We start from the raw sequence: 24,234 nt of genomic DNA on the forward strand, positions 1-24,234 counted from the left end.
TTGGCCTTCTGGAATAAGGCAGTCCTTGGTCCTTAACCTTAACTGAGTATTTAACACGTCAGGCACCTCTGGGCATTTTCCCATTTATCCCTCATTTCGCAGATGAGGAAGAGAAGGCTCATTTGCTCCACCGCGGAGGGTTAGCAGTAGAGCTGGAATTCAAATCCGGCCTCCCAGTCAGGCTGCCCTCCTAGATAAAGCTTTCTGACTCCCAGATGGCTTGGGCCAGCCAAGACAGGAAATTAATCAGCCCTCTGGGCGTCCTTGCAGGTTGCTAGGATACTGGGCGTTACCAAGGAGATGCAGACCCTAATGGGAGTCCGCTGGGGCATGGAGCTGCTCACCCTCCCCCATGGCCGGCAGCTACGTCTAGACCTGCTGGAAAGGTAAGGGAAACACCCCCCACATCCCAACACACACACCCCGCCCCCATGCTGGGGGACTCTCGTCCTTTTGCTTTGGCCAACTGGCCAATCACAGTCTCTCAGCCTGGCTCCCAGGGGTTGTGGCCACGCCCCCTATCCCACTGACCAAGTGCAACTTGTCATTCTTTGGCGCCAAGCAATTCTGGTTTCTCAAAGTCCCAGTCCTTTAGGGATTCACCTTTGCATCCTCCTGACCAATCATAGTCCATGAATCTTTGCTCCGCCCATCAGCTCTCTCACTCTGGCCACGCCCCCTGACCTCGTGGACTCTACTACCTCCCAGTTTGGGCTTTGCTCTCCACCCACTCGGTGCCTAACCCCTGGCAGTGGCAGGAACCCTCCCCCCACCCCTGGTCCCGCCCTTGGTCCCGCCCCCCTGACCTGGCGTCTGCGACAGGTTCCACACCATGTCCATCATGCTGGCTGTGGACATCCTGGGCTGCACCGGCTCTGCTGAGGAGCGAGCAGCGCTTCTGCACAAGACCATCCAGCTGGCCGCCGAGCTTCGGGGGACCATGGGCAACATGTTCAGCTTCGCTGCGGTCATGGGCGCCCTGGATATGGCCCAGGTACGGAGGGGCCCTGGCAGAGCGGGCTCAGGGGGACTGTCGCCCTGGGCTGGTTTCCTCGGATGGCTGTGTAGTGATTCCGGAAGAACTCAGCAGCACTGGGGAAAGGGCACCTGGAAGAGAGGGTTCTCTAAGTGCTGACCTGCTCCAACACCAAGTCTGCCCTTCTCTGGGCCTCAGTCTTCCCACCTGTAAAATGCATGAGGTGCATATAGGAGTATCAGTCATTTAGTGAGCACTTACTGTGCGCTGGGTGCTAGTGCTACACTAAGTATTTTACAAGCACGGATTCCTCAAAACAATCTCGAGGTAAATGTCTTTATTGTCCCCATTTTACTGATGGAGAAATTGAGGCAGAGCAGTACTTGCCTAAGGTCACACAGTCAGAGGCTGAAAAAGTTGGGATTAGAACCAGGTCTGTCTTAATTTCATAGCCCAAACCTCATCCACACTGCACTTCCTCTCCTATGCCTGCCTAGTAAATAGTAACAATGGGGTCCTGCAGGCCGTGGTTCAGCTCCCAGCTCTACCACTTATTTTTGGAATGACCTTGGGCAAGTCATTCCCTTCTCTGAGCCTTAGTTTGCTCATCTGTAAAATGGGTTGTGGGAGGGCTTCATGAGGACTTAGCACCGTCCCTGATACATGAATGGTGATCATAATAACCGCACATCTGGGCATCCACTCAGCAGGGCGGCCTGTGGCCCTTGCTGGCTGCTTTCCTGGCTGGTCGCTCACAGTCTGGTCTCCCCAGATTGCCCGGCTGGAGCAGACATGGATGACTCTGCGACAGCGACACACGGAGGGTGCCATCCTCTACGAGAAGAAGCTCAAGCCGTTTCTCAAGAGCCTCAATGAGGGCAAAGGTACCCCCCCCCCCCATGTTGCTGTGTGACCTTGCACAGGTTTCAACCCTCTCTGGGCCCGGCAAGACCTTCCGGTGTGGAAGATGATGAGAGCTTGACTGAGCTCTATGCGAGCTATTCCTGCACTCACTCTGCACCTGGCAACTGTCAGCCCCGTCCAGGCGTGGCCCTTGGGGCCGGGCCAAGGGTGCGATAGATTTAGTTGAAAGAATCTGAAAGGAAGGTCTGTCCAGGAGTCAGGAGCCCCGGGGGTTTTCTGGGACCTCAGGCAGGCCCCGCCCTTTCCCCTTCTGTGTCTCAGTTTCTGGGGCCACAGTGGGCAGTGGGGCCCTCCAGGGTCTCTAAGAGCCTGCTGTCTCCCTCCTTGCAGAAGGCCCGCCGCTGAGCAACACCACATTTCCTCACGTCCTGCCGCTCATCACTCTGCTGGAGTGTGACACGGCCCCGGCCGAGGGTCCGGAGCCCTGGGGCAGCACGGAGCACGGCGTGGAGGTGGTGCTGGCCCACCTGGAGGCTGCCCGCACAGTGGCGCACCACGGAGGCCTGTACCACACCAACGCCGAGGCCAAGCTGCAGGGTGAGTCCTCCGGGCCTGGGCCTCCCTCCGCTTGCTTCGCTCTCCCCTTCAGATGTTCATTCTCATTTTCCACTCCTCCTTCCTGCCCTGTCTCCCTGACTCATTTTTCTCATCCCTTTTTTTCCTCACTCATCATTTCAACAAGCAATTGTTAGTGGCAGGCACCAGGTAGACACAGATGATTCAAAGAGCATCAGAGCTGTGTGTCTTAGCTTCTCTGAGCCTCAGTTTTCTCATCTGTGAAGTGGGTGTTCTAACAGGCCCACTTTACAAGGTTGTTTGCAAAGTGCTATGCCTAGGGGCCTGGGGCTGAGACAGACCTGCCCTGCCTTCCAGGAGCTCTTAGCCCAGTCGAAAGGTAGAACTCTCATGAAAGGAGCAGAGAAAGTGTCTTCAGACGATCCATCTTTTACTGCTTTAGGCATTATTTAGTCATACAAGTTTACTATAGACAAATTGGAAATGAAAGCCGAGCAAAAACAAGCTAAAAAAGTCACCCACAATTACCCAGAGGTAAATGCTGTGAGCATTCCGGTGCATGTCTTTCCTTTTTCTTCTTCAGAAAGAAAAAAAAACCCCACAAAAACACGTTTTTTGCACTGACTTACAAAATGTATATACGTTTCTTAGGAAAAATTTTGGAACTTGCAGAAAAACACAAAAAGGAAAAGAAAAGGCACTCAAGTCCACCACCGCCCCCATTAACATTAATATTTTATCTTCCAGTCATTTTAAAATTATATGTTGTAAATAGTAGGGCAAAGACTAGGTACTAAACTGTGAGGCCATGTCCATCAATAAACCTTGCTGAATCCCTGGCAGAGCTGGGGGAGGTGTCCCTTGGAGGGGGCCCTGAGGGATGTGGTGGCTCCTGCGAGAGCCCCAGCCTCCCTAGCTGCGTGGTGGTCCCCTAACCCCTGTGCCCCGCCTTGCAGGGTTTCAGGCCCAGCCCGAGCTCCTGGAGGTGTTCAGCACCGAGTTCCAGATGCGCCTCCTCTGGGGCAGTCAGGGCGCCAGCAGCAGCCAGGCCCGGCGCTATGAGAAGTTTGACAAGGTTCTCACCGCCCTGTCCCACAAACTGGAGCCTGCCATCCGCTCCAGCGAGCTGTGACCCCCGTGGACCCTTCCCCTCTGCAGCTGCGGGCAGCATCCGGGACAGAGGGGCACAGACCTTTCTCCAGAGCACCCCAGGGACACTGTGACCAGCCCAAGAATGTACCGGACTCCACGCCAAGATTTCCCTTGCGCCCCCGGGGTCCTGCGTGGATTCTGGGCTCCGTCCCACCTGCTACATGCTCACCAGGTCTCTCTTCAGGAAGAACCAGGATCCCTGTTCCTCCCTGCAGCTCTGCCTCTCCCCGTCCTGCTCAGGTGCCCTGTGTTTGAGCCATGGGAGGCTCCTCACGCCTCCTCCCTCTCCTCCAGGCATCTGCTCCCCACCGACACCAAGGCCTCCATCTGGCTGTAAATAAGTCTCCGTTCTGTAAATAGATGTACAGAAGCCATGCTCTTTCTTTCATATAATAAACTTTTATGTCTCTTTTTTCTGTCTCCCAGGAGGCCCTAAGGTGGAAGGAAGCATCTTTTCTCAGGCGAAAGGGGAAAAAATCCATTTCACAAATATTTATTTAGCACCTGGGACATTCCAGATTGTACCAGGAGCCGGAGTTACTGCTAATGCTGAACCCCAGTCCCTGCCTGGAGGAAATCACAGCCAGTGGGGGAGGCAGTGGGAGAAATTCTGACCTGCCCCCCTCCTCCTCCATTCCCTGCCCCCAGGAAGCCATAGCAAAGGTTCCCCAAATGCACCGTGAGGGATCCCAGATATGTGGGATGGAAGGGCTTTTTGAAATCTAGGAATCTACCTCTCTGAGAACCCGAGAACTGTGACCTGGGTCACAGCAGTGGAATGAGGGAGGCTGGAACTTGGGTGTCCTGACTGGAGTTGTCTTCTCTCCTCAGTAACGGGAACTACTAAGTTTCAGGCTTTGAAAGGTGGCCTCAGAAGTGGTGTGTGTGTGTGTGTGTGTGTGTGTGTGTGTGTATGTGTGTGTGTGTGCGTGTGTGGAGTGGGGTAGATAATCTTTGAAAAGGGACATGAACACGGTTGTCTTGATTCTATAGGTGGGAGGGATAGACCCTGTGGACCAGGCAGAGCCCTGCCAGGATGGAACTCTGGGGAGCCCATTCACTGAGTGTGAAACATATGGGGTCCTTTCTGTTCTGAATCCCTTGACAGAGAGGCTGGGTAACACAGTGCATTAGATCTTTGGCGGCAGCCAGACTTGGGTTCAGTTCTATTGTTTACTAGCTGAGTAACCATGGACATCAGGCTTAACCTTTCAGGTTCCCATTTCTACCTCAATAAAATGGGAACGATAACAGAATCAATCTCTTAGGATTGGTGTTGAGGCAGTTAGCGCATAGTAGTTGCTAGGTAAGGAACCACTATGTTTTATGCATGATGGATTGTCAATGGTCATTTATTGATTACTTTAATCCAAAACACTTTATGTGCCTGTACCTCATTGAAATATCACCATTTTTCTGTATGATAGGTACTGTTATCACACAGGATATATAAGGTACCTAATACTAATGGCACACAGTAGGTGCTCACCAAAAGCTATCAGTATTCTTAAACATGAAAGGCCCAGCTGTAGTGGTTCAGTGGTTGAGCGTCGACCTATGAACCAAGAGGTCACAGTTTGATTCCCAGGTTGTGGGCTCGATCCCCAGTGTGGGGCTTGCAGGAGGCAGCTGATCAATAATTCTCTCTCATCATTGATGTTTCTATCTCTCCCTCTCCCCTCCTTTCTGCAATCAATAAACACATATTTTTTAAAAAGCATGAAAAAGGCGCTTTACAAGGTGTAAGGTGCCACACAAGTTTTCACTACAATTGTTACATTACCCTTGTGGTCATAATTCCTTATTATTTTTTTGGAACTACTACTACGGTCCCCTAGTTACCATGGTTATGGAAACGCGGCCCTCCATCCCGACTTGGACAGCTCGCGGGCTCCCCCTGGAGGCCACCTTCCGGTCCTGCAGCGGGATGACTGGGCGGGCCTTTGAGAGGGGCGAGAGGGGCGCCGGGAGTTGTAGGCCAAGGGAGGTGGCTGCCGCGGAGCGATGCACGCCGGGAGCTGTAGTTCTCGGGAGAGGCGGTTGGCGGCCCCAGACCTAGCTCGGGCCTCGCCCGGATGGCGGCTGAGACGCGTGGCAGCCGGCCGTGGGGCTCGCGCCTCCTCGGGCTGCTCGGGCTGGTTTCGGTCTCGGTCTCGGTCGCGGCCGCCGCCTGGGACTTGACGTCATTGCGCTGCAGCTTCGGCACCTTCTGCGAATGTGATTTCCAGCCCGACTTCCAGGGTGAGGAGCGGGAGAGTGGAGGGCGGGCCGACCGGAGACCCCACGGACTCCGGGACTGGACCTGAGGGTGGAACCGAGGGGCGGAAGGACCCCAGACTCCTGGACGGCCGGGCCGGAAGTGGGTCCTGTGTGGAGAGCCTGGGGCTCGGGACCTGGGGCCAAGGTTAGGGGATGCTTGTCTGGGTCCAGGCAGAGCCCTGCCAGGATGGAGAGGCCTTTGACAGCGGGGCCGCGGGGCAGGGCTAGGCCTCCCCAGGGGAATGGCCGCCGAGGGAGAGGCTGACCTTGGGAATAGGCAGAGGGGTCTGGGGCAGACCCTGTTGACAGCTGGCACCCACTTAGGGCTGAGCGCAATTCAGAGGGAGGCCTGGAGGGGGCGCTGCCAAGCTGAATTAGGCCGGAGGGTGACTCCTGCAGCCGGCGATCCCTTGTGAAAGCGTCCCGGGCCATAGGGATCTCTAGACCCGGTTCCAGACATCACTTCCCCCTTGAACCTCTTCCGGCGGGAGCGTATCCTCAACTCTGACACTGTCCTTCTTGTGGCCCTAGGTCTGGAGTGTGACCTGGCCCAGCACCTGGCCGGCCAGCACTTGGCCAAGGCGCTGGTGGTGAAGGCGCTGAAGGCCTTCGTGCAGGACCCGGCCCCCACCAAGCCGCTGGTGCTCTCCCTGCACGGATGGACAGGCACTGGCAAGTCCTATGTCAGCGCCCTGCTGGCACACCACCTCTTCCGGGGCGGCCTCCGCAGCCCCTTTGTGCACCACTTTTCCCCCGTCATCCACTTCCCCCATCCCGGCCACATGGAGCGCTACAAGGTAGGCTGGCTGCATCCTGGACCATATCCCCCTGCATCAGGGATGCCATGCCCTAGGAAGGGAGGCAGTCCTACGCCCAGAGAGGGGGGTTCACTTGCTGTAGGCCACACAGTCGGTGGGAGCCAGCCCTCAGGACCCATCCCGAACAGAGCTCGGGACGATGCCATTCCACCTGGCAGGGAGTTCTCGCTTTAATTCTTGGGGGTGAGGCATTAATGGTGTCTACTTGCCAGGGTTGTTCTGAAGAACATGAGATTATAGAATTACAGGTATTAATTATTGAGCACTTACCTTTGCCAGTCTGCATTATCTTCTCTCTGAAAAGCACTTAGCCCCACCTTGAGGCTCAGAGTAAGTACTTAGTAACTACAAGCTGTTATTGCTACTATTATTATTTTCACTACTACTGTTGTTGTTGTTATTGATGGCAAGGCACTTTCCAGGCTGAACTAACTGTCACAACTGCCGGGAGCCCTGTCTGGTGTGGCTTAGTTGGTTGAACTCCTCCCTTGCACCAAAAAGTCACTGGTTAAATTCCCTGACATGGCACACGCCTTATGCGGCTTAATCCCCAGTAGGGGTCGTGCAAGAGGCAGCCAATCGATGTTTCTCTCTCTCTTTCCTTCTCCCTTCCTCTCTAAAATCAGTTTTAGCCGAAACCGGTTTGGCTCAGTGGATAGAGCGTCGGCCTGCGGACTGAAGGGTCCCAGGTTCGATTCCGGTCAAGGGCATGTACCTGGGTTGCGGGCATATCCCCAGTGGGAGATGTGCAGGAGGCAGCTGATCAATGTTTCTCTCTCATCGATGTTTCTAACTCTCTTTCTCTCTCCCTTTCTCTCTGTAAAAAAATCAATAAAATATATTAAAAAATAAAAAATAAAATCAGTTTTAAAAAAACCAACAAAACATTGCCCTAGCCGGTCTGGCTCAGTGGATAGAGCGTGGGCCTGCGAACTGAAAGGTCCCAGGTTCTATTCCGGTCAAGGGCACATGCCGGGATTTCGGGCTCGATTCCCAGTGGGGGACTTGCAGGAGGCAGCGACCCATGATTCCCTCTCATCATGGATGTTTCTATCTCTCTCTCCCTCTTCCTTCCTCTCTGAAATCAATAAAAAGATATTTAAAAATAAGGAGGAAAAAAAACACCCAACAAAACATAAAACAAAACTGCTAAGAAAGTTCACGGGGCAGGAGGGAGCCTTCCCTTTTATAGAAGGCAGTAGGTGTCGGGGAGGGAGCCCCGAAGGTGCCGGGCCTGGGTTTGAGCCCCTGTTCTCCTGCTCACTTGCTGTTTGAACTTGGACAAGTCTCTGCCCCTCTCAGGGCCACAGTTTGGCCGTCAGTCCCATGAAGGGATGGTGCTCGCTGTGCGCCCGTATCTTCCAGGGAAGGGGATTAATTCTTGCTTGGGAAGAAGTCTGGGGCTGGGGGAGTGTCTCCAGTCCCCCTCACACTCCTGCCTCTCTCCTGCAGAAGGATCTGAAGAGCTGGGTCCAGGGGAACCTCACTGTCTGTGGCCGCTCCCTCTTCCTCTTCGATGAGATGGACAAGCTGACCCCAGGCCTGATGGAGGTCCTACAACCTTTCCTGGGCTCCTCCTGGGTTGTGTATGGGACCAACTATCGCAAAGCCATCTTCATCTTCATCAGGTGGGTGCCGCTGTGACGGGGATGCTTAGAGGCCTCAGCTATCCAGTCTTGGTCTGTGGTCCCCCAGCAGAATACCGTCCCCCAGGGCCCCATCAAACTTTCCCAAAGCCCCTCACCCCCTGATGGTGTCTTTCAAGGTGGCTGGCTTCCCCTTTGACAGTCTCGAAGCCCATTCTAGGCTCAGGCTTCCTGGTCCTCATTTCTTTGTGGAAGCCCTGCTGCTAGCTCAAGAGTTTTCCCTCTTTTGTGGCCAGGAGGACACCGGCCCAGGAGAAACAGACTGGGCTTCTAGTATCACCTCCAAGAGTCCTTGCTATGTTTCCTCAGGCAAATTACATCACCTCTCTGAGCACCCATCTCCTCTCTGAACAGCAGGGCCAAATGAATGCCCCACTGTCCTAGAAGCTGGGTGAGGGGAAGTCAGTTTATGGGACTTAAAAGTGTTTTGTAAACTGTAAGGTGCATGGCATTTACAGGTGAATTTCTAGGGGTCCTGGTTGTGGACTCGCTCTGGAAAGGGGAAGTGGTTCCTGTGGAAAGTGTTGGTGGGTTTGGCTCCTGCTGGCACTGAGCGGGGCCCCCAGGCTCCGGTTGTGTTAGGTGGCATGTGGGAAGCAGGGCCAAATCCACTGTCTGAGTCTCGGCTCGGGTCCCCCTGGTTTTAGCAACACTGGTGGTGAGCAGATCAACCAGGTGGTACTGGAGGCATGGCGCAGCCGCCGGGACCGCGAGGAGATCTGCCTGCAGGAGCTCGAGCCAGTCATCGCCCAGGCTGTGCTGGACAACCCCCACCGTGAGTGCTCAGGAGCCCCCCCTGGGATGGCTTTACACCCAGGTCCATCGGGCTGGGATCTGATGCTCTGCCCACTGACCCAGGACTTCCCAGCCCAGGCTCTATGCTCCTGGCTGTCCCAGAACCTGCCTGAGCCCTTCGCCCGGAAGGTGGCTGAGAACAGTGTACCTACACTGGCCTTTGGGGGGTAGAAACCCAGCTCTGTGAAGCTCAGCTGCTTTTCCCTATCATCCCTTCCGGCAGACGGCTTCTGGCGCTCGGGCATCATGGAAGAGCATCTCCTGGATGTCCTGGTGCCCTTCCTACCGCTCCAGCGGCACCATGTGCGGCACTGCGTGCTCAACGAGCTGGCCCAGCTGGGCCTGGAGCCAAGGGACGAGGTTATCCAGGCTGTGCTGGACAGCACCACCTTCTTCCCTGAGGACGAGCAGCTCTTTTCCTCCAATGGCTGCAAGACTGTGGCTTCCCGAATTGCCTTCTTCCTCTGATTCTCTGGCATCCTGTCCTCCCCACCTGCCAGGCCGTGCAGGAAAGCCGTGGGGCCTTTGCCAGAGGGACCCTTGTCCTGACCTCCTGGAGAGTGGGACCTAGAGCACAAATTGAAGATGAGGAGAAGTGTTGGCTAGGCCATGAGACAGAGGGTCAGGTGGGCCTCTTAGCTGGTCTGTGGACATCTTGGCCTTGGCTTCCTGCCCCGGGGGAAAGTGCTAGTCACCCCAGAACCTCAGTGAGTCTTGACCTCACCCTGCAGCCTGAGCCTTCTTAAATGTGAATTGTAACTCAGGGACTGTGGCTCCTGGCTGCTCCCTCCCTCCTCAGCCTTTTCCCCTGAGCCCCTTGCCCTGCTACCATACCCCACACCCTGTCCCAGTATTGTAAGCCAGGCTGAGACTTCTCAGTCCCCAAGGGTGAAGGGACTCAAGCTGCCACTTGGGCCTGGTTTTTAATGCTTTTAATTTTGTAAAAGAAGAGAACAAATACAATAAACTTAGCCATGGGACCAGAGTAATGTTGGCTGAGGTTTCTAATCGCTGAATGCCAATGTGGTAGGATAGCTCCCATCTCCAGCAAGAAGTGAGGGGCTCAGTGGCCCCTTCGGAGAGCAGTGACACTGCCAAGGCTGGGATTCTGGCTCTGGTCCTGGATGACATCAGTCTTGCTGGATTCTGGACTTGGGCTCTGGTTCCAGTTCTCGAGCACCTTGGCCATGATGAGCCACTGGCCCTCACCCTGGGTGTCCTCCGTGTTGATGGGGCTCCAGCTTGGGTCATCATCATTCTTGGTCTTGCTGGAACTTCGGAGCAGTCCCCGGGTCCGGCCCCGGGTGCCCTCAGCCTTGATGGGGCTCCGCCTGTGAACCACCTTGGTCTTTCTGAGCCTCTGCCTTGGGCCCTGGGTGGCCTCGGTCTTGGTGGGCCTTTGCCTTGGGCCCTGGGTGGCCTTGGTCTTGGTGGGCCTTTGCCTTGGGCCCTGGGTGGCCTTCTCCTTGCTTGGCTTCTGGCTCTGGCTCCTCTTGACCTCGGTCTTGCTGAACAGCTGGCTCTGGCCCCTGTCTGTGGGGCTGAGGTTCAGGCTTGAGTCTTCCCTGTCTTTTCCCAGGTCTGAGGATTGCGTCCTCAGCAGTGAGGAATCAGAGGTGAGGGGCACAGGGGTGGCCGAGGTGCTCCTGTATTCCTGACAGCTGGTGGACGTCTCCGTCTCGGAGACAGACAGGGTCCTGACTGGGAAGAGCATGCCAAGAGCACCCATCAGGCCACCTTCCTAGGCAGTTCCAGGAAAAGGAGGCTCCTAGGCCTCCCCCTTGCCTGTATCCCAGAGGCCTTGCATGGCCAAGGGCAAGGTCTGCCAGCCCAGCCCAGCCCCCCTCAGCAACCTGCGCTCTGAAGGTGGGCCAGGGCTGTAAGATAAGGGGGAGATACTGAGGGTCCTACTTGCCTATCTGGCTTCCATGGTACTGGCTGCTCCTTGTCCTCTGCATTCCAGCCACAACCAACAGCCTGTAGTTCGCCCTGCCCCACCCTCCCCTACCCCTCCTTCAGGTCCTGGAAGTCCCCACTGGTCCCCCAAAGGCGGCTAAGTGCACCCACAGCCCTCCAGTGCACATCTACACTGTCCTGGTTATCTGTCTATCTGCGCGCCTTCTTCCCTTCAGGACCAAGAGCTCCCGGGGCGGGGACTGGGCTGTTCATGCCTGTGACCAGTGTGTGGCCAAGCCCAGCCCTGGGACTCAATGGCTTGTTGAACTGCACTAAATGGAAGGCCAGGGCTGGCCACCATTTCTATCCCGACCCCGGACTGCTCACACCTGCCCTCGGGACTCTGTTAGGAGTGGCATTCCTGGGTGTTTGAATCTTGTCCCTTCCATGCTGGTGCTCGGCAGAATCGGGGGTGAAAGCCCTTTGGACATGCACATGTGAGCTTATTTTAGGGAGAGGCAAGAGGGCAGAGAGAGAAAGGGCCTGAGGGGGCTTGAGGCTGGAGCAGGCAGCAGCTGTGAAGTGCCCATAGTGAACGCCGCTCCCAGGCCTGTGCAGGCATCGCCTCCCCGAGGGCTCAGCATGCCCCCTGCAAAGTGGGATTATACTCCTGCTTTAGCCGCACAGCTGTAGGCAGCAGAGCCCACATTCTCACCCAGGCCAGGGAGTCTCTGACCCGGACCTTTGCTCACTCTGCTGCTCTGGCTCACTCAGGACTAGAAGGGACCCCAGGGACTTACAGTCCAACATGGAGACTGACGAGGTCTGGTCGGGGTAGCTGTCGGACAGGGACTTCTCCGGCTTCTCCTAGGGCAAGAGACGGGCTAGGCAGTGGGGCTGCAGGACACCCCGGCCAGCGGCTGAGCTCCGGAAGGCCAGCAGGCATTGGGGCCTTCAGTGACTGTTCCCTTAAGCTGGGAGCTGCTCAGAGGTCCCAGGTTAGGGCTGGGTAGGGACATGCAGAGGCTAAGATTGGACAGGAGGGGGAGTGGCCAGCCTAGAGAGGCATGCTGCTGTGAGCAAGGCAGTGTTCAAGAGGCTGCATGGGCCCTGGCTGGTTTTGCTCAGTGGTTTGAGTGTCAGTCTGTGGACTAAAGGGTCTTGGGTTCATTTCCAGTCAAGGGCATGTACCTAGGTTGCAGGCTCCACCCCAGGCCCTCGGGGCATGTGCGGGAGGCAACCACTTGTGTTTCTCTCACACTGATGTTTCTCTCTCTCTGTCTCTCCCCTTCCCTCCCACTCTCTAAAAATCAATGCAAAAAAATATCCTCAGGTGAGGATTAACAACAACAATAAAAAAAGAGGTCACGTGGGCCTCAGTTTCCCCATCTGCAACATGTAAATTCAGGTATGGCACAGGCTTCTGTAAACTGCCAGGTGCGGTACCCTGGGCAGTGGCCAGTGAGGGACTGAGGAGCTTCGCCTGCTTTGCATGTCGTATCCCACTTCCTCCCCCCACACACCTGGGAGGATACTGCCACTAATACCATTTCACTGACCAGGAATCAGGCCCTGAGCACCCAAGCAGCCTGCCCAGGGCCTCCGCCGAGAGAAGCTGCGGCCGGGGGGTTGGGCAGGGTACGGAGCACGAACAGCACTAACGTACAGGCGCCAGCTCACAGCTCCGAGGGAGGGAGCACACAGCGACTCCAGGGGCACAGGGACCAACGTTTTGTCTTTTGTATTCTAATGGGACCTGGAAGAAGGGCGAGCTGGCCTTTTCCATTTATGGGAAGGGATTCAGGGAGCCCATTCACTTCCCCTGTGCGAGGTTTCCTGGGGACACTATTGACGTGCTGTCCAACAGCAGTCGGGGGGTAGGTACATTGTGGGGTAGATGGGACTCGCCATGGCAGTGAGAGTGAGCATCGGCCCGGTGCATGTCACCGGTGCGGTTCAGTGAAGGGAGCAGGGACCGGAGGGCGCACGGATCTGTCCCTGAACACTAGGCTCATCTTCCGTGTGAGTGGTGTGAGCGATCCGGACAGCCTCCTGGGGTGGGCTGGGCGGAGGGAGGGGCCTTGAAGGGGGCTCCTGGGGACTTCTGGGGAGCTGTGAGTGTTCTTTCTTGATCTGGGTAATGATGCTATGGGTGCATTCAGTTTGTGAAAATTCATCAAACAGTTCCTTTATGATTTGAACCCTTTTCTATGTTACACTCAATACAAGTTTAATATATGTATTTCAGAGAGGAAGGGAAAGGGAGAGAGATAGAAACATAAATGATGAGAAAGAATCATTGATCGGCTGCCTCCTGCATGCCCCACACTGGGGATCGAGCCTGCAATGCAGGCATGTGCCCCGACCAGGAATCGAACCATGACTTCCTGGGTCAACACTCACCCACCGAGCCATGCCAGCCAGGCTCAGTACAAGTTTTTAGAAAGGAATCGGAGAATTAAGAAAACTCTGGCCTGAGTGGCCAGTGCACACATCAGCATGCATGAAGGTGAGTGTGGGCAAGGTTTGAGGAGGCCTCTCCGTGCGGGGCCCATGTCCTCCTGTGCACTCCCTCCGGGGGTCCCCTGACTGGTACCATCCGCATCTCACAGCAGCAAGTCCCCACAGCTGAGTGGGGCAGAGCCAGGCCTGCGGTGCACTTCACCAGACCTCACGGGCTCCAGGTCCTGCTTGTTGGCCTACTCACCTCCTTCTTGGCATCCACGGCCTCTTCTGGGTGTTCTGGCTCTTCCTGCAGGATCGGGGACGTGGAGTCCAGCTTCTGAGGTTTGGTCTCCCGCAAAACCTGTTGTTCCTTCCACGAAAGCTGCAGGGCCCGGGCCTTCTGGCGCTCCAGTTCTTGCTTATAGAGCTGCCTGCCCAGCCAGGGCCCCAGAGCACGGGGTAAGTCTCCCTGCCCCACCCACCATCCCCAGGACTGGACAATGGCTTGAGGAGGCAGCCAGGTCCAGAGGAGCCTTGAGCCCAGCCATTCCCACTCCTGGCCTGTGGCTCCTGCTCAAGGAGCTTACCCCATGATGCCTTGAGAGACATTATCCTTCATCCTGCTCTCTACCACTCGACTCAGCTGCATCTTGGCCAGGAGGCCCACATGGCTGCCAAGCACCTCCTCCGCTGACATGCCCGGGAAGAGGTGGGTTATCAGCGAGAGCAGCTGCAGGAAAGGGGTGACCAGAGCGAGGTGTGGGCCAGGGCAGGGGCCGGTGGTATGATGCTGCCCTGCCCTTGCAAAGTCCCTTTGCAGGGCTGAAGAGGGGAGAATTTACAAATTGTTGTCTTTAAAGGGCTGTTTTGCCCCAGAACTGTGAGGAGACCATGAAAAAGGAACTATTCAGAGAGGAAACACTGACAGAGTGCGTCTAGCCGAGGGCTCTGGAGCCAGACAGATCAGGGTCTAAGCTCTAAGCTGTGTGACCTAGGACAAGAGGACTGGCTTCTCTGAGCCTTACCCTCTTGGTCTATAAATTGGCGGGTGATAACGTTACCTGTCTCCTAGGGGCTGAAGAGGGTTAGAGTGATGCGAGCTGAAGAGGTTAGAACAGTGCCTGGCACACAGTAAATGCTCTGGCATAGCAGCTTATACTAGTTGCTAGGAAACCACATTTCTTTTTAGGGCAGGGAGTATCATTAGGAGGCCAGGAGTATTGACTCTGCAGACGCCCTCCAGGCCACCAGGAGGAACCCACCTTTGGTTGCTTAGGGTCAAGGATCAGGGCAGTTGCAACGTCCTGGCGGGCCCCAAAAATGTTCTGTATGAACTGCCGGCTTCTGGCGCGGTGCAGGTAGTTCTGAGCCATCTGGGGATTGTGCTGGATGGCCAGTGTGAAGTGGCTCTCTGCCTTCTGGAATTGTCTACAAAATAGCGGCCACAGGCTGCAGTGAGCGAAGCCACCTGGGTGGGAAATAGCAGCTTCCGGCCCCACGGAGGAGTGTGGGGAAAACCAGGCTGGTATCTGCTCCCCGCCACCACGCCCCACCACTCTCCTTCTACCGGCTACGCTCTTGATGGACCCAACACTCAAATGCTAGTATACAACCCCAACATGAGTAGACACTCTTTTTATCTTAGATTAGGGAAGTCCTTTCTGAGAATGTCATACACCCAGCAGCTAAAAGTAAAAAAAAATAATTTGACTGTGATTAAATCCTAAGTTACTGAGTAGCAAAAACACCACAAAGAAGCCCTGGCTGGGTAGCTCAGTTGGTTAGCGCATCGTCTTGCTATGTCAAGATTGCTGGTTCAATCCCTGATCCGGGCACATACAAGAATCAACCAATGAATGCATAAATGAGTGGGACAACAAATCAATGTTACTCTCTCAAATCAATAAATTAAGCGTGCACACACACACACACACAAGCCACGACCACCACAAAGGAAAGCAATAAATAGCATATATATTTTGCTACATAAGGCAGATGATAAACTAATTTTCCTAACCTACACAAAAACTCTTTTTAAATGTTTTTTTTTAATTAATTTATTGGCACAAAGAACCCTTTAACAAAAAAATTTTTAAATGAGCAATTTAGTAGGTAAATGGGCAAAAGATTTGGGCAGGCCATAACGACCAATAAACACATAGAAGATGCTGCACAACTGCGCTAGCGACTTAAACATGCAAGATCAAGTGCAAAAGAGTTTGTTGTTTTTTTGCCTATTAGGTTAGCAGAGTTGAAAAATAGTCTTACTACCTCACACTAGGGAGGTCTGGGAAACCAAGACTCTTTTCCTGGGAGAAAAGTTTATATTAGTTCACTGTTTTTGGAGAACATTTGGACATTATTTAAAATGCTAAATTTTCACACTCTTTTATCGAACAATTTAACTTCCAGCAATCTAACTATAGTGTTCCTGGTATGAGTGCATGAAAACATATGTGTGGTGCTCATTACTGCATTATTTATAGTAAAAAAAACTGAAAGCAGCCTAAATGTTCAGCAGCAGTGTAGTAGCTAACTGAATAAAAGGCGATCCTCTATGGTTCCTCCACAGAATGGAGCCCTAGGCAAGCAGGAGCAAGAGAATGAGATGGTCCCATAGTAATGCCATGGGAAGTGAAAAAGCACAATTTAGCATGAAAACACTTCTGTAAAGTGATAATAACTGTTAATGCATGCATAGGAAACAATCTGGAGGAATCTTGACCAAACTTATGGGGGTGGGGAGGCATTGGGAGGTAGATATTATAAGGAACTTCCATGTTCTGAGTTATAAATCATCAAACCCTTAAGTTTTTTATAAAAAGCACAATTACCATAATATTTAGAAAACAGTGAGGGATTTTTTGCAAAAACATGGACATTAAAACCTATATTTAGGGGACATCACTGGGAGAACTTTTTGACCCGAGGATCCCAGCTGGCGGCTTCCTGCCCCAGGCCCCGCCCCCAGCACTTGACCCCGCCCCGCCGCGGCCCCGCCCCCAGCGCGGCGCACCTGCTCCTGTGCTCGCAGCAGCCCATCTTCTCCTGCAGCAGGCTCATGCGCAGGTTGGCGCCCTCGTCCGACGGGCTCAGCGTCAGCGCCTCCTGGTAGTCCGCCTCAGCAAAGTTCAGGTAGCCCAACTGGAAGAAGCAATCTGGGGCCCCCCACCCCAGTGTCCAGGACCCTAGCTCAGCCTTCTCCACCCCCCAGAGGGCGGGGCCTGAAACTGGGGGCTGGTCCACCTCTCCCAGCTGCCTGATTTCTGAGCAGGCCGTAGGCTGTAGCCAGTTTCTTGAAGGCAGTGTTTCCCCACGTGTGTCCGTGGGACACTGAGACTCTTAACCGTTTCCTCTTTCCCTTCTCCCTTCCTCCCTCCCTCCCCGGGGGCCTCAGGCGCCCACCCGCTGCCCCCCCCTCTCACCGCCGCGGTTGATGTAGAGGCCTTTCTCCCGCTGCTCGTCCTTGAGGACCTTGTTGAGCAGCAGCACGCCCTCCTGGTAGGCGCCCTGCATGTAGCAGTGCAGGGCGAAGTCGTTGTAGGCCAGCAGGAGCTGGCGCTGCGCCTGCCGCACCATGTCCTCCTGGTGCTCGCTCATCATGTCCAGCGCCTTCAGGAAGTCCTCCACCGCCCCATCAAAATCCCGGAGCCGGCGGTACATGGTGCCCCTGCGGGGAAGGGACATGAGGGCCAGAGCAGGGCGCTGACGGGTGGCTGGGCAAGCCGCTGCTGCTCTGGGCCTTTTGCCCCGTGGAGGCGGTGGTGGCGGCTCCCCCAACCCTCAGGAGGTTTGGCCTATGGGTCATGGATTGCTACTCAGGTAACCTGCTAGTCACTAGTCATTTTTTCTCAAAAGCAGCTTCCCTCTCTCTTTTTGGGAGCCAAGGGCACGCCAGCCTCTATGCTCAGGCTGTACATGCACAGGTGTTTCACCTCCACTGCTCATGTGGGAAGTCCCGGGCTCAAGGAAGTTAAATGGTCCTGAATCCTGTGGTGAGTCCGTGTTGGGGTCACATTCACACCCAAGCCTTGTCCACTGAGCCAGGCTGATTCTCCCAGCATGACCTGCTCAGCAGGCCTGGGGTCCAGGATTCCTGCTTAACTGAGGCTGCTGCCTGCGGAGACCACCTCCCCTGCTGCCTTGATCCCAATGGGGAGTAGGGAAAGATTAATATCAGTTAGATGGGGAACTGAGGCCTACATAGATTCAAGAGCCCTCCTGGGACCACACAGCTGGACCTTATCCTGGCACCTCCCCACCCAGTACCTGAAGAGGAAGAAGCTGGGGTCCAGAGGGTTGTTATCGATGGCACAGTTCACACACTGCACTGCATGCTGCAGCTTGCCCTGCACGGCTAGGATCCTGGCATCTCGGTATGACTTCTGGGACTGCTCTACCATCGTCTTGAGCAGCACCTTTGCCTGTGTGTGCTTGGGATCCAATACCAAGGCGCTGTGCAGGTCTTGATAGCAGAGGTGGGGCTGCAGGGGCCAGGGGTAGCATCAGGGGCACAGCCAAGCTGAGCCTTACCCTGTCCAGTGGGGGGAGGCCAACCTCCTGGCTATAGGGGCCTTTCTCAGGGTAGGCTGGCACCATGCCACCCATCCTCAGTGCCCCCGCTTTGCTGTTCCATCTGTTCTGCCTCTTGAAGGAGGCAGGGAACCTTGTGGGAAAATCTCATCCCTACTGGCCCCTCCAGATGGGACCTCGGGTGAGCGAGGGTCGCCCTTGCTGGTTTCTGCCATGGAAGGGGATTTGGAGGACGGCCTCCTTGGAGGACTTCTGTGAAACTCACTTGAGGTGGGAGGAGGATGTGGCCTCCTGATTGTGACGCTTGTGCCTTCTTATCCTTTCCTCCCTGGCTCCCTTGACCTTTAAGCCCAACATAACTCTGGCCAAGAACAGATTCAGGCCTGGGCATGAGCAGAAAACATTCCCAGGCAAATACCTTCTACCGGATGAGCATGTCTGTCAGCCAGTCAACACAGTTTTGGGAGGCACCCCATGTCCTATAGGTAATTGGTGGGAGGGTGAGCAGAGCAAACAGTGGACACCAGGAAGTTGAGAGGGGAAAGATAGGAAGGACTTCCAAGTAGGCCGACTTGGGTTCAAGGGCATAGTTACTGAGAACTGGCTGTGTGACCCTGAGCAAGTCACCCAGCCCCTCTGGACCTGTATCTTCACCTGTAAAAAGAGGACAAGGGGGTTGCATCTACTGAAACAGTTATTGTGAGCCTTTAAGGTAAACATGAGTAGGTACTGGCGGGGTAGATCAGTTGGTTAGGGCGTAGTCCTGATACGCCAAGCTTGTGGGTTTGATCCCCAGTCAGGGCACATACAAGAAACAACCAATGAATGCATAAATAAGTGGAACAACAAATCTCTCTCTCTCTCTCTCTCTCTCTCTCTCTCTCTCTCTCTCTCTCTCAAATCACTTTTTAAAAAGATGAAAATGAGTGAAGTGCTTAGCATGTGCATTGCAAGGGCTGAAGTGATGGGAGCGGCTAAAATCCCAACAGTCAACAATCATCAATAATTGCTAGTCTCCTACCTTTGAAGGAGACTCTCCCACTGACTCACTGTTGATCACAGAAGCCGCAGTACAGGGAGGCTCACATTTCCCACCACCCCCAGGATGCCCCACCCACCCCGTTCCTTCCCCTCCTGAGTGTCCCAGCTCCCAGGCACCAGGCCAAGCCAGAACACCGGCCATTGTTCTGGATCCTTCCTTCCCTCTTGCACTCCCCCAGTCTCTGGTCCTGACTTCCAAGGATGGTGGAACTGCTGCCTACTTGCCCATCCTTCCCCTGGCCCCCTTCTCTTCTGCTGGATGGCACCTAGCCTCTTCTCCAGGCCCCTGGTCTCCTGACTTGCCCCCTGCAGCTCACACTCCCTCTGGCAGCCAGAAGGATCTTTCTAAAGCCCACTGCCCCAGGAACACCCTTTTGAGGCTCCTTCTGTCCTCAGGAAGAAGTCAAGGTCGTCCTGAGTTCACAAGTCCCTGCCTGATACCCTCACATACCTAAATTCCCCTCCTCCCTTGTGACTCGTCTCCCTGGCCCCTAAGTTGTTCCCTCGACTGTCTGTCCCCATGCCCAGCCTGTGCAATCCAGCAGCTGGGGTGCTTAGAAAATGTTTACTGAGACAAATAAGGAAAGGAAGGAAGGAAGGAGGAAGGGCCTCTTTATCTAGTGGATCTCTGATGGTTTCATAGACTCACGAAGTCATTCTTCACCTAATTATCTGCTTAGGAATGTCTCTCTGGGCTGTGAGTTCTGTGATGGCGGTGATGGCATAAGTCTCTTGTGGTTTCCGGGGGCCAATCCAGGCCTGGCACAGAGCCAGGGCTTAGTATCAATGGTACAGTACTTGACTGGGCATCTGCCCAGGGAGGACCATATCCTCTCTGCACTGAGGGGATGTGGCTGCTGGCTGCTGGCAGCCTCCTATAATCTTGGGATGTGCTGGGGGAAGGGCCACCCCCTCCCCACCTTCCCTATTTTACCTTCCCCATGGAGTTATAGAGCCTGGCTCGGAGGATGTAGATGTCAGCGTTGGTTGCGTCATGCTCCACCTCCTTGGTGACAAGTGAGAGGCAGTCCTGATATCGTCTGAGGGCCAGGAGACAGGCCATGCTGAGGGCAAAGGGCAGAGGTGCTGTCTACCAGAGAAGCGATTTTCAACCCTTTCCAGCTTATGGCACACATAAACTAATGACCAAAACTCTGCAGCACACCAAACAATATATTTTGATTTGTTCTCACTGGAAGGCTATTATTTTATTTTTAATATATTTTTATTTTTTATTTCAGAGAGGAAGGGAGAGGGAGATAGAAACATCAATGAGTAGAGAGAATTATTGATTGGCTGCCTCCTGCACACCCCACACTGGGGATGAAGCCTGCAACCCAGGCCTGTGCCCTGACCTGGAATCCAACCGTGACCTCCTGGTTCATAGGTTGACACCCAACCACTGAGCCACGCCAGCCAGGCTGGAAGGCTATTTTTGTGTTGGCTGTTGTCATTTTTTAAATTTGACAACCTAAGGGAAAAGAGGTCAGTGCTCCTGACTAAATACTCAGGTATTGCATGTTTTAGGTTCTTGCGGCACACCGGCTGCAAATTGCTGTGCTAGAGGCCCAGGAAGGGGCTACTGGAGAACCGGGGCTGGCAAGGACACAAATGGGCCACTCACCATCGGTAACGGAAGCTGGGTTTCTCAGGCTGGAGCTCGAAGGCTTGCGAGAAGACATTCAGGGCATCCGCAAAAGCACACTGTTCAAACAGGCACTGGCCCTGGGGACACGAGGGACAGTCCCTTCTGCGTGCATCCCCAGCCCAGCAGCACTCATGAGAGGGGTGGGCAACGTTGGGGTGGGAGAGAAGAGAGACAAGAGACAGGCTCAGAGCTCTCTAGATCTGGAGAGCCTTTAAGAGTCAGACACAGCCCTAACCGGTTTGGCTCAGTGGATAGAGCATCAGCCTGTGGACTGAAAGGTCCTAGGTTGGATTCCGGTCAAGGGCAGGTACCTTGGTTGCGGGCACATCCCCAGTAGGAGGTGTGCAGGAGGCAGCTGATTGATGTTTCTCTCTCATCAATGTTTCTAACTCTCTATCCCTCTCCCTTCCTCTCTGTAAAAAATCAATAAAATTTATAAAAAAAAAAAAAAAAGAGTCAGAGACACAGAGATGGAAAGAGATACAGAGCTAGGGAGAGAGCCAGCACTACAGACACAGGAACAAAGAGAAACAGAGAAAGCGTGGGAGGTGAGCCAGAACAGCAGAGCCCACAGTAGCAGGCTCCAGCCTGGCCCAGGGCTCCAGGTGCCAAGCCCTGTGTTAAGAACCTGAACTTACAGTCTCACTGGTACGAACTAGCATCCCCCTTTCAGATGAAAGAATGGAGGCTCAGAGAGGTGAAGTAACTTCCCCAAGGTGGCACAGGAAGTGTTAGTATGGGACTCGGGACCCTAACAGACAGATTAAGAATGTGGTTTGGATATCCCAGCTGTTTCAAGAATTGAATAACTGCTTAAAAGATATCGAAGTTGTCAAAATGGAAAAAAATAAGACTTTGTTGGTATTTATGGTTTAATATTGGTGTGTTTTTTTTTTTAAAATGCAAATGGGTATTCCCTTTTAAGTGCTTAGAGTCTCTAGATTCTACGTCTGTACTGTCCAGTACTATAGCCACCAGCTTCATGTGGCTATATGAATTTAATTGAAAAGAAACACAACTTAAAAATTAGTTTCTCAGTCACAATTGCTACATGTCGAAGGCTCAACAGTTCCCCGTGGCCAATGGCTACCAGATTGTACAGTGCCGAGCAGGTCATTGTCATTATTGCAGAAAGTTCTATTGGACGATGTTACTAAACTTGACCAGCCCTAGTGGGAAGCCCACTTGGGAGGTGGGAGAGGTCATGAGAGGGGCAGCAGGTGGGGAACAGACACAGGGCTAAGGAACTCCCCGGGAAGTGTCAGAACTAGTCCCAGGAGCAAGGAGAGCCCCCAGAGCTGGGGGGAGGCCCAAGGGCCTGGGTGTGAGGTGTGCGCCTGGCGTGGGCCTGGGCGGCCCCAGCACCTGCAGGTAAAGCACCAAGGTGAGGCGCTTCAGGAACTGGGTGTTCTCCGGCTGGAAGGAGTGGGCCCTCCGCAGGTTCTGGACAGCCGAGGAGTAGTCGCAGAGCTGGATGTAGGCTTCGGCTCTTAAGGCGTAGAACTCGACCTGCGGGAAAGGGGACTGAGTTACCAGCAGGGGCTTGGTGGCCCTGAGACCAGGGACCTGGAAGGCATGACAGTGAGGGGGAAGTGTGTGCTACAGACTGGGTGGGCCCCCCAAAACCCTCCCCCTCACCAGCTGGGGGTCCAGGTGGATGGCACGGGAGAAGAACACCACAGCTGTCTCCCAGTCTTCTCGCTCCAAGCACCAGTGGCCCCGGTGGTAGCTGTGGGGGCAAGGGGCACAGGCAGAGAGGTGGCCCTGACTTGGACTGGCCCAAGGGCATACGGCCGGGACTGTGCAAGTGGGTGGGAGGCACTTGGGTGGAGAGAACAGAAGAGTAGACAGAGATTCTTGGAGCTCATCCAGGCCAGTAGCAGCCTTTGACTCACTGAGGCAGATGAGCCCTATTATACAGTTGAGTTCACTGGAGCCCAGGGAGGGAGAGTAACTGGCCCAAAGCTGCACAGCATGTCAATTACTGTGCAGAATAGAAACCAGGGACCTTAGGGCAAGATAGTCACTCACTACTCCCTGACTTTGAGAGGAACTGTTATTTCAGAGAGTGTTGGTCTTATTTCATCAAAGCTTTGGAACGCCTGGCTGGTCCCGAAGATGCGCTGTATGGTCTCCTTGGGGAGTGGAGTCGCCCATGGCTTTAGCTCTGGCGAATCCTAGAACCAATGGACAGCAAGCTGGAGCAGGCCTCGCGGATGACCCCACTCCACTTATACAGGCTTATCAGGCATTTTACAGGAAGGAGGAGAGGTGGGAATGAGGCCTGGTAGGAGGCACAGCCTGAGGTCTGGTGGCACCCCAGCCCCATTCCCCTGAGGGATGTTCTAACCCAGAGGTTCTCAATCTGTGGATCACGACCCCTTTGGCGGTCGAACGACCTTTTCACAGGGGTCGCCTAAGACCATCCTGCATATCAGATATTTACATTATGATTCATAACAGTAGCTGTGGGGGCAAGGGGCACAGGCAGAGAGGTATAACTTCATATTACAGTTATGAAGTAGCAACAAAAATAATTTTATGGTTGGGTCACAACATGAAGAACTGTATTTAAAGGGCCAGAAGGTTGAGAACCATAACCTCTCTCTCCAGTCCTGCCTCTCCCTTTCCTATGGTCAAGGCCAGGGTTTAGGATTCTCATACTCACACTGTCCTCAGCTCTCCTCCTGGTACCCCTCAGCACTCACCTCCAGCCACACCCAAAACTCTAATGCCTCCAGCTCAGGCCACCCCCCCCCCCCACCTCCCCGCTCCCCGCTCCCTGCTCCCCGCACCCCTCGCCGGCCTGAAGCTCCTAGCATATCCTGTGTGATCCTCGGGCCCAGCAGGACCAACTGAGCACTGCACCTGACTTCTGCTCTAGCTCTGCCGCCTCGGGAAGTCCACCTTCTCTGAAGCCAGAGACCTATGTCCCATCATCAGTCCTCAAGTCCTGTCTGTCCCACTTCCTCACGACCTTAGTTCCCTCCTCTTCTCTCGCCCTCTCCTCTGGGCCCATGCCATCGCGGCCAGGACGCCAGCATCGGCCACCCCTCGGACCTTCCACCGGCCACACGTCCCAACTCCTGTTCCCCGCACTGCGACCTGGAACTTTCTTGAACTGCACAAGTGATCCTGCCTCTCCCGTCCTCTTTCCTGCGAACTCAGCCTTGGTCACTTCTCTGCCGACCCCCTGCCCTGGCGGTAGCCTTCTCCCGCACCTGCTTGGGGTCGGTCATGAGGTCCCTCCTGGGTGACCTGTGGAACTGAGTTGGCTCCCTCTATGCCCTCCCTCGACGTTGCTAGGCACCATCTCCACGACGCCCACAGGCTCCGCCCCTCTGGCCACGCCTCCAGATTCCAAGGGCTGTTTGAGCCAGAAAAAGGGCAACCAACTTTTATTAGCGGGGGCGGCTGAGACGACAGCGAGGCGGGACCACAGCGGGGGCAGAGCAAGCTCCCTTCTCCGATCCGGAGACCAAGCAAGGGCTCTGCGAGGCCCACCACGCCCGCAGCGGGACGCGGTAACGCCGGCCCGCGGGAGGCGCGGGGGCGCCCCGGAGCGGCCACTGCCCCGCCACTTCC

At 54.7% G+C, this 24,234-nt stretch overlaps 3 protein-coding genes across 6 annotated transcripts in view; 2 read left to right on the forward strand and 1 right to left on the reverse strand.

Annotated features, from left to right (window-relative positions):
* The window catches only part of SH2D3C (SH2 domain containing 3C), a 28,566-nt gene extending 24,586 nt beyond the window's left edge, over positions 1-3,980 (forward strand). For 2 of the 3 annotated variants that reach the window (XM_036329589.1, XM_036329590.1), the window contains 5 exons: positions 271-386; positions 823-994; positions 1,749-1,860; positions 2,231-2,437; positions 3,373-3,548. In XM_036329589.1, the coding sequence (XP_036185482.1) occupies positions 271-386; positions 823-994; positions 1,749-1,860; positions 2,231-2,437; positions 3,373-3,548 (783 nt within the window). Of the gene's footprint in view, positions 1-270; positions 387-822; positions 995-1,748; positions 1,861-2,230; positions 2,438-3,372 lie in introns of all 3 variants that reach the window. The other variant, XM_036329588.1, reaches the window with a different exon arrangement.
* Positions 3,981-4,116: 136 nt separating this feature from the next.
* TOR2A (torsin family 2 member A) lies at positions 4,117-10,071 on the forward strand. 2 transcript variants are annotated; one of them, XM_036329591.1, is made up of 5 exons: positions 5,279-5,809; positions 6,359-6,624; positions 8,098-8,273; positions 8,939-9,066; positions 9,310-10,071. In XM_036329591.1, the coding sequence occupies exons 1-5, from the start codon at positions 5,644-5,646 to the stop codon at positions 9,552-9,554; spliced, it is 981 nt and encodes a 326-aa protein (XP_036185484.1). In that variant the 5' UTR covers positions 5,279-5,643; the 3' UTR covers positions 9,555-10,071. The 2 variants fall into 2 exon arrangements, with proteins under 2 accessions (XP_036185485.1, XP_036185484.1); XM_036329592.1 differs by lacking the exons at positions 6,359-6,624; positions 8,939-9,066; positions 9,310-10,071 and having other exon boundaries at positions 4,117-5,809; positions 8,098-8,165.
* TTC16 (tetratricopeptide repeat domain 16) lies at positions 10,004-24,195 on the reverse strand. Its single transcript, XM_036329595.1, has 14 exons — positions 23,871-24,195; positions 22,681-22,826; positions 22,288-22,378; positions 22,015-22,158; positions 20,626-20,726; positions 19,936-20,065; positions 17,697-17,911; positions 16,853-17,097; positions 16,444-16,585; positions 14,690-14,855; positions 14,015-14,157; positions 13,690-13,858; positions 11,783-11,849; positions 10,004-10,787 (listed from the first exon to the last, which is right to left on the reverse strand). Exons 1-14 carry the CDS (start codon positions 23,886-23,888, stop codon positions 10,150-10,152), a joined length of 2,415 nt encoding a protein of 804 aa, XP_036185488.1. The 5' UTR covers positions 23,889-24,195; the 3' UTR covers positions 10,004-10,149.
* Positions 24,196-24,234: the final 39 nt, after the last annotated feature.

This window comes from Myotis myotis, unplaced genomic scaffold (assembly GCF_014108235.1).
Source record: "Myotis myotis isolate mMyoMyo1 unplaced genomic scaffold, mMyoMyo1.p scaffold_m19_p_12, whole genome shotgun sequence".
Lineage (NCBI taxonomy): Eukaryota > Metazoa > Chordata > Mammalia > Chiroptera > Vespertilionidae > Myotis > Myotis myotis.

Bases quoted from the DNA above. Each gene is read 5' to 3' on its own strand.
- TOR2A (XM_036329591.1), top strand. From the start codon at position 5,644: ATGGCGGCTGAGACGCGTGGCAGCCGGCCGTGGGGCTCGCGCCTCCTC. The intron at 5,810-6,358 runs GTGAGGAGCGGG...TTGTGGCCCTAG, and splicing joins TTTCCAGCCCGACTTCCAGG to GTCTGGAGTGTGACCTGGCC. The intron at 9,067-9,309 runs GTGAGTGCTCAG...CCCTTCCGGCAG, and splicing joins TGTGCTGGACAACCCCCACC to ACGGCTTCTGGCGCTCGGGC.
- TTC16 (XM_036329595.1), bottom strand. The intron at 16,586-16,852 runs GTGAGAGGGGGG...GGGGGGCCCCAG, and splicing joins CCTCTACATCAACCGCGGCG to ATTGCTTCTTCCAGTTGGGC. The intron at 14,158-14,689 runs GTGGGTTCCTCC...CCTTTCCTGCAG, and splicing joins TTGACCCTAAGCAACCAAAG to CTGCTCTCGCTGATAACCCA.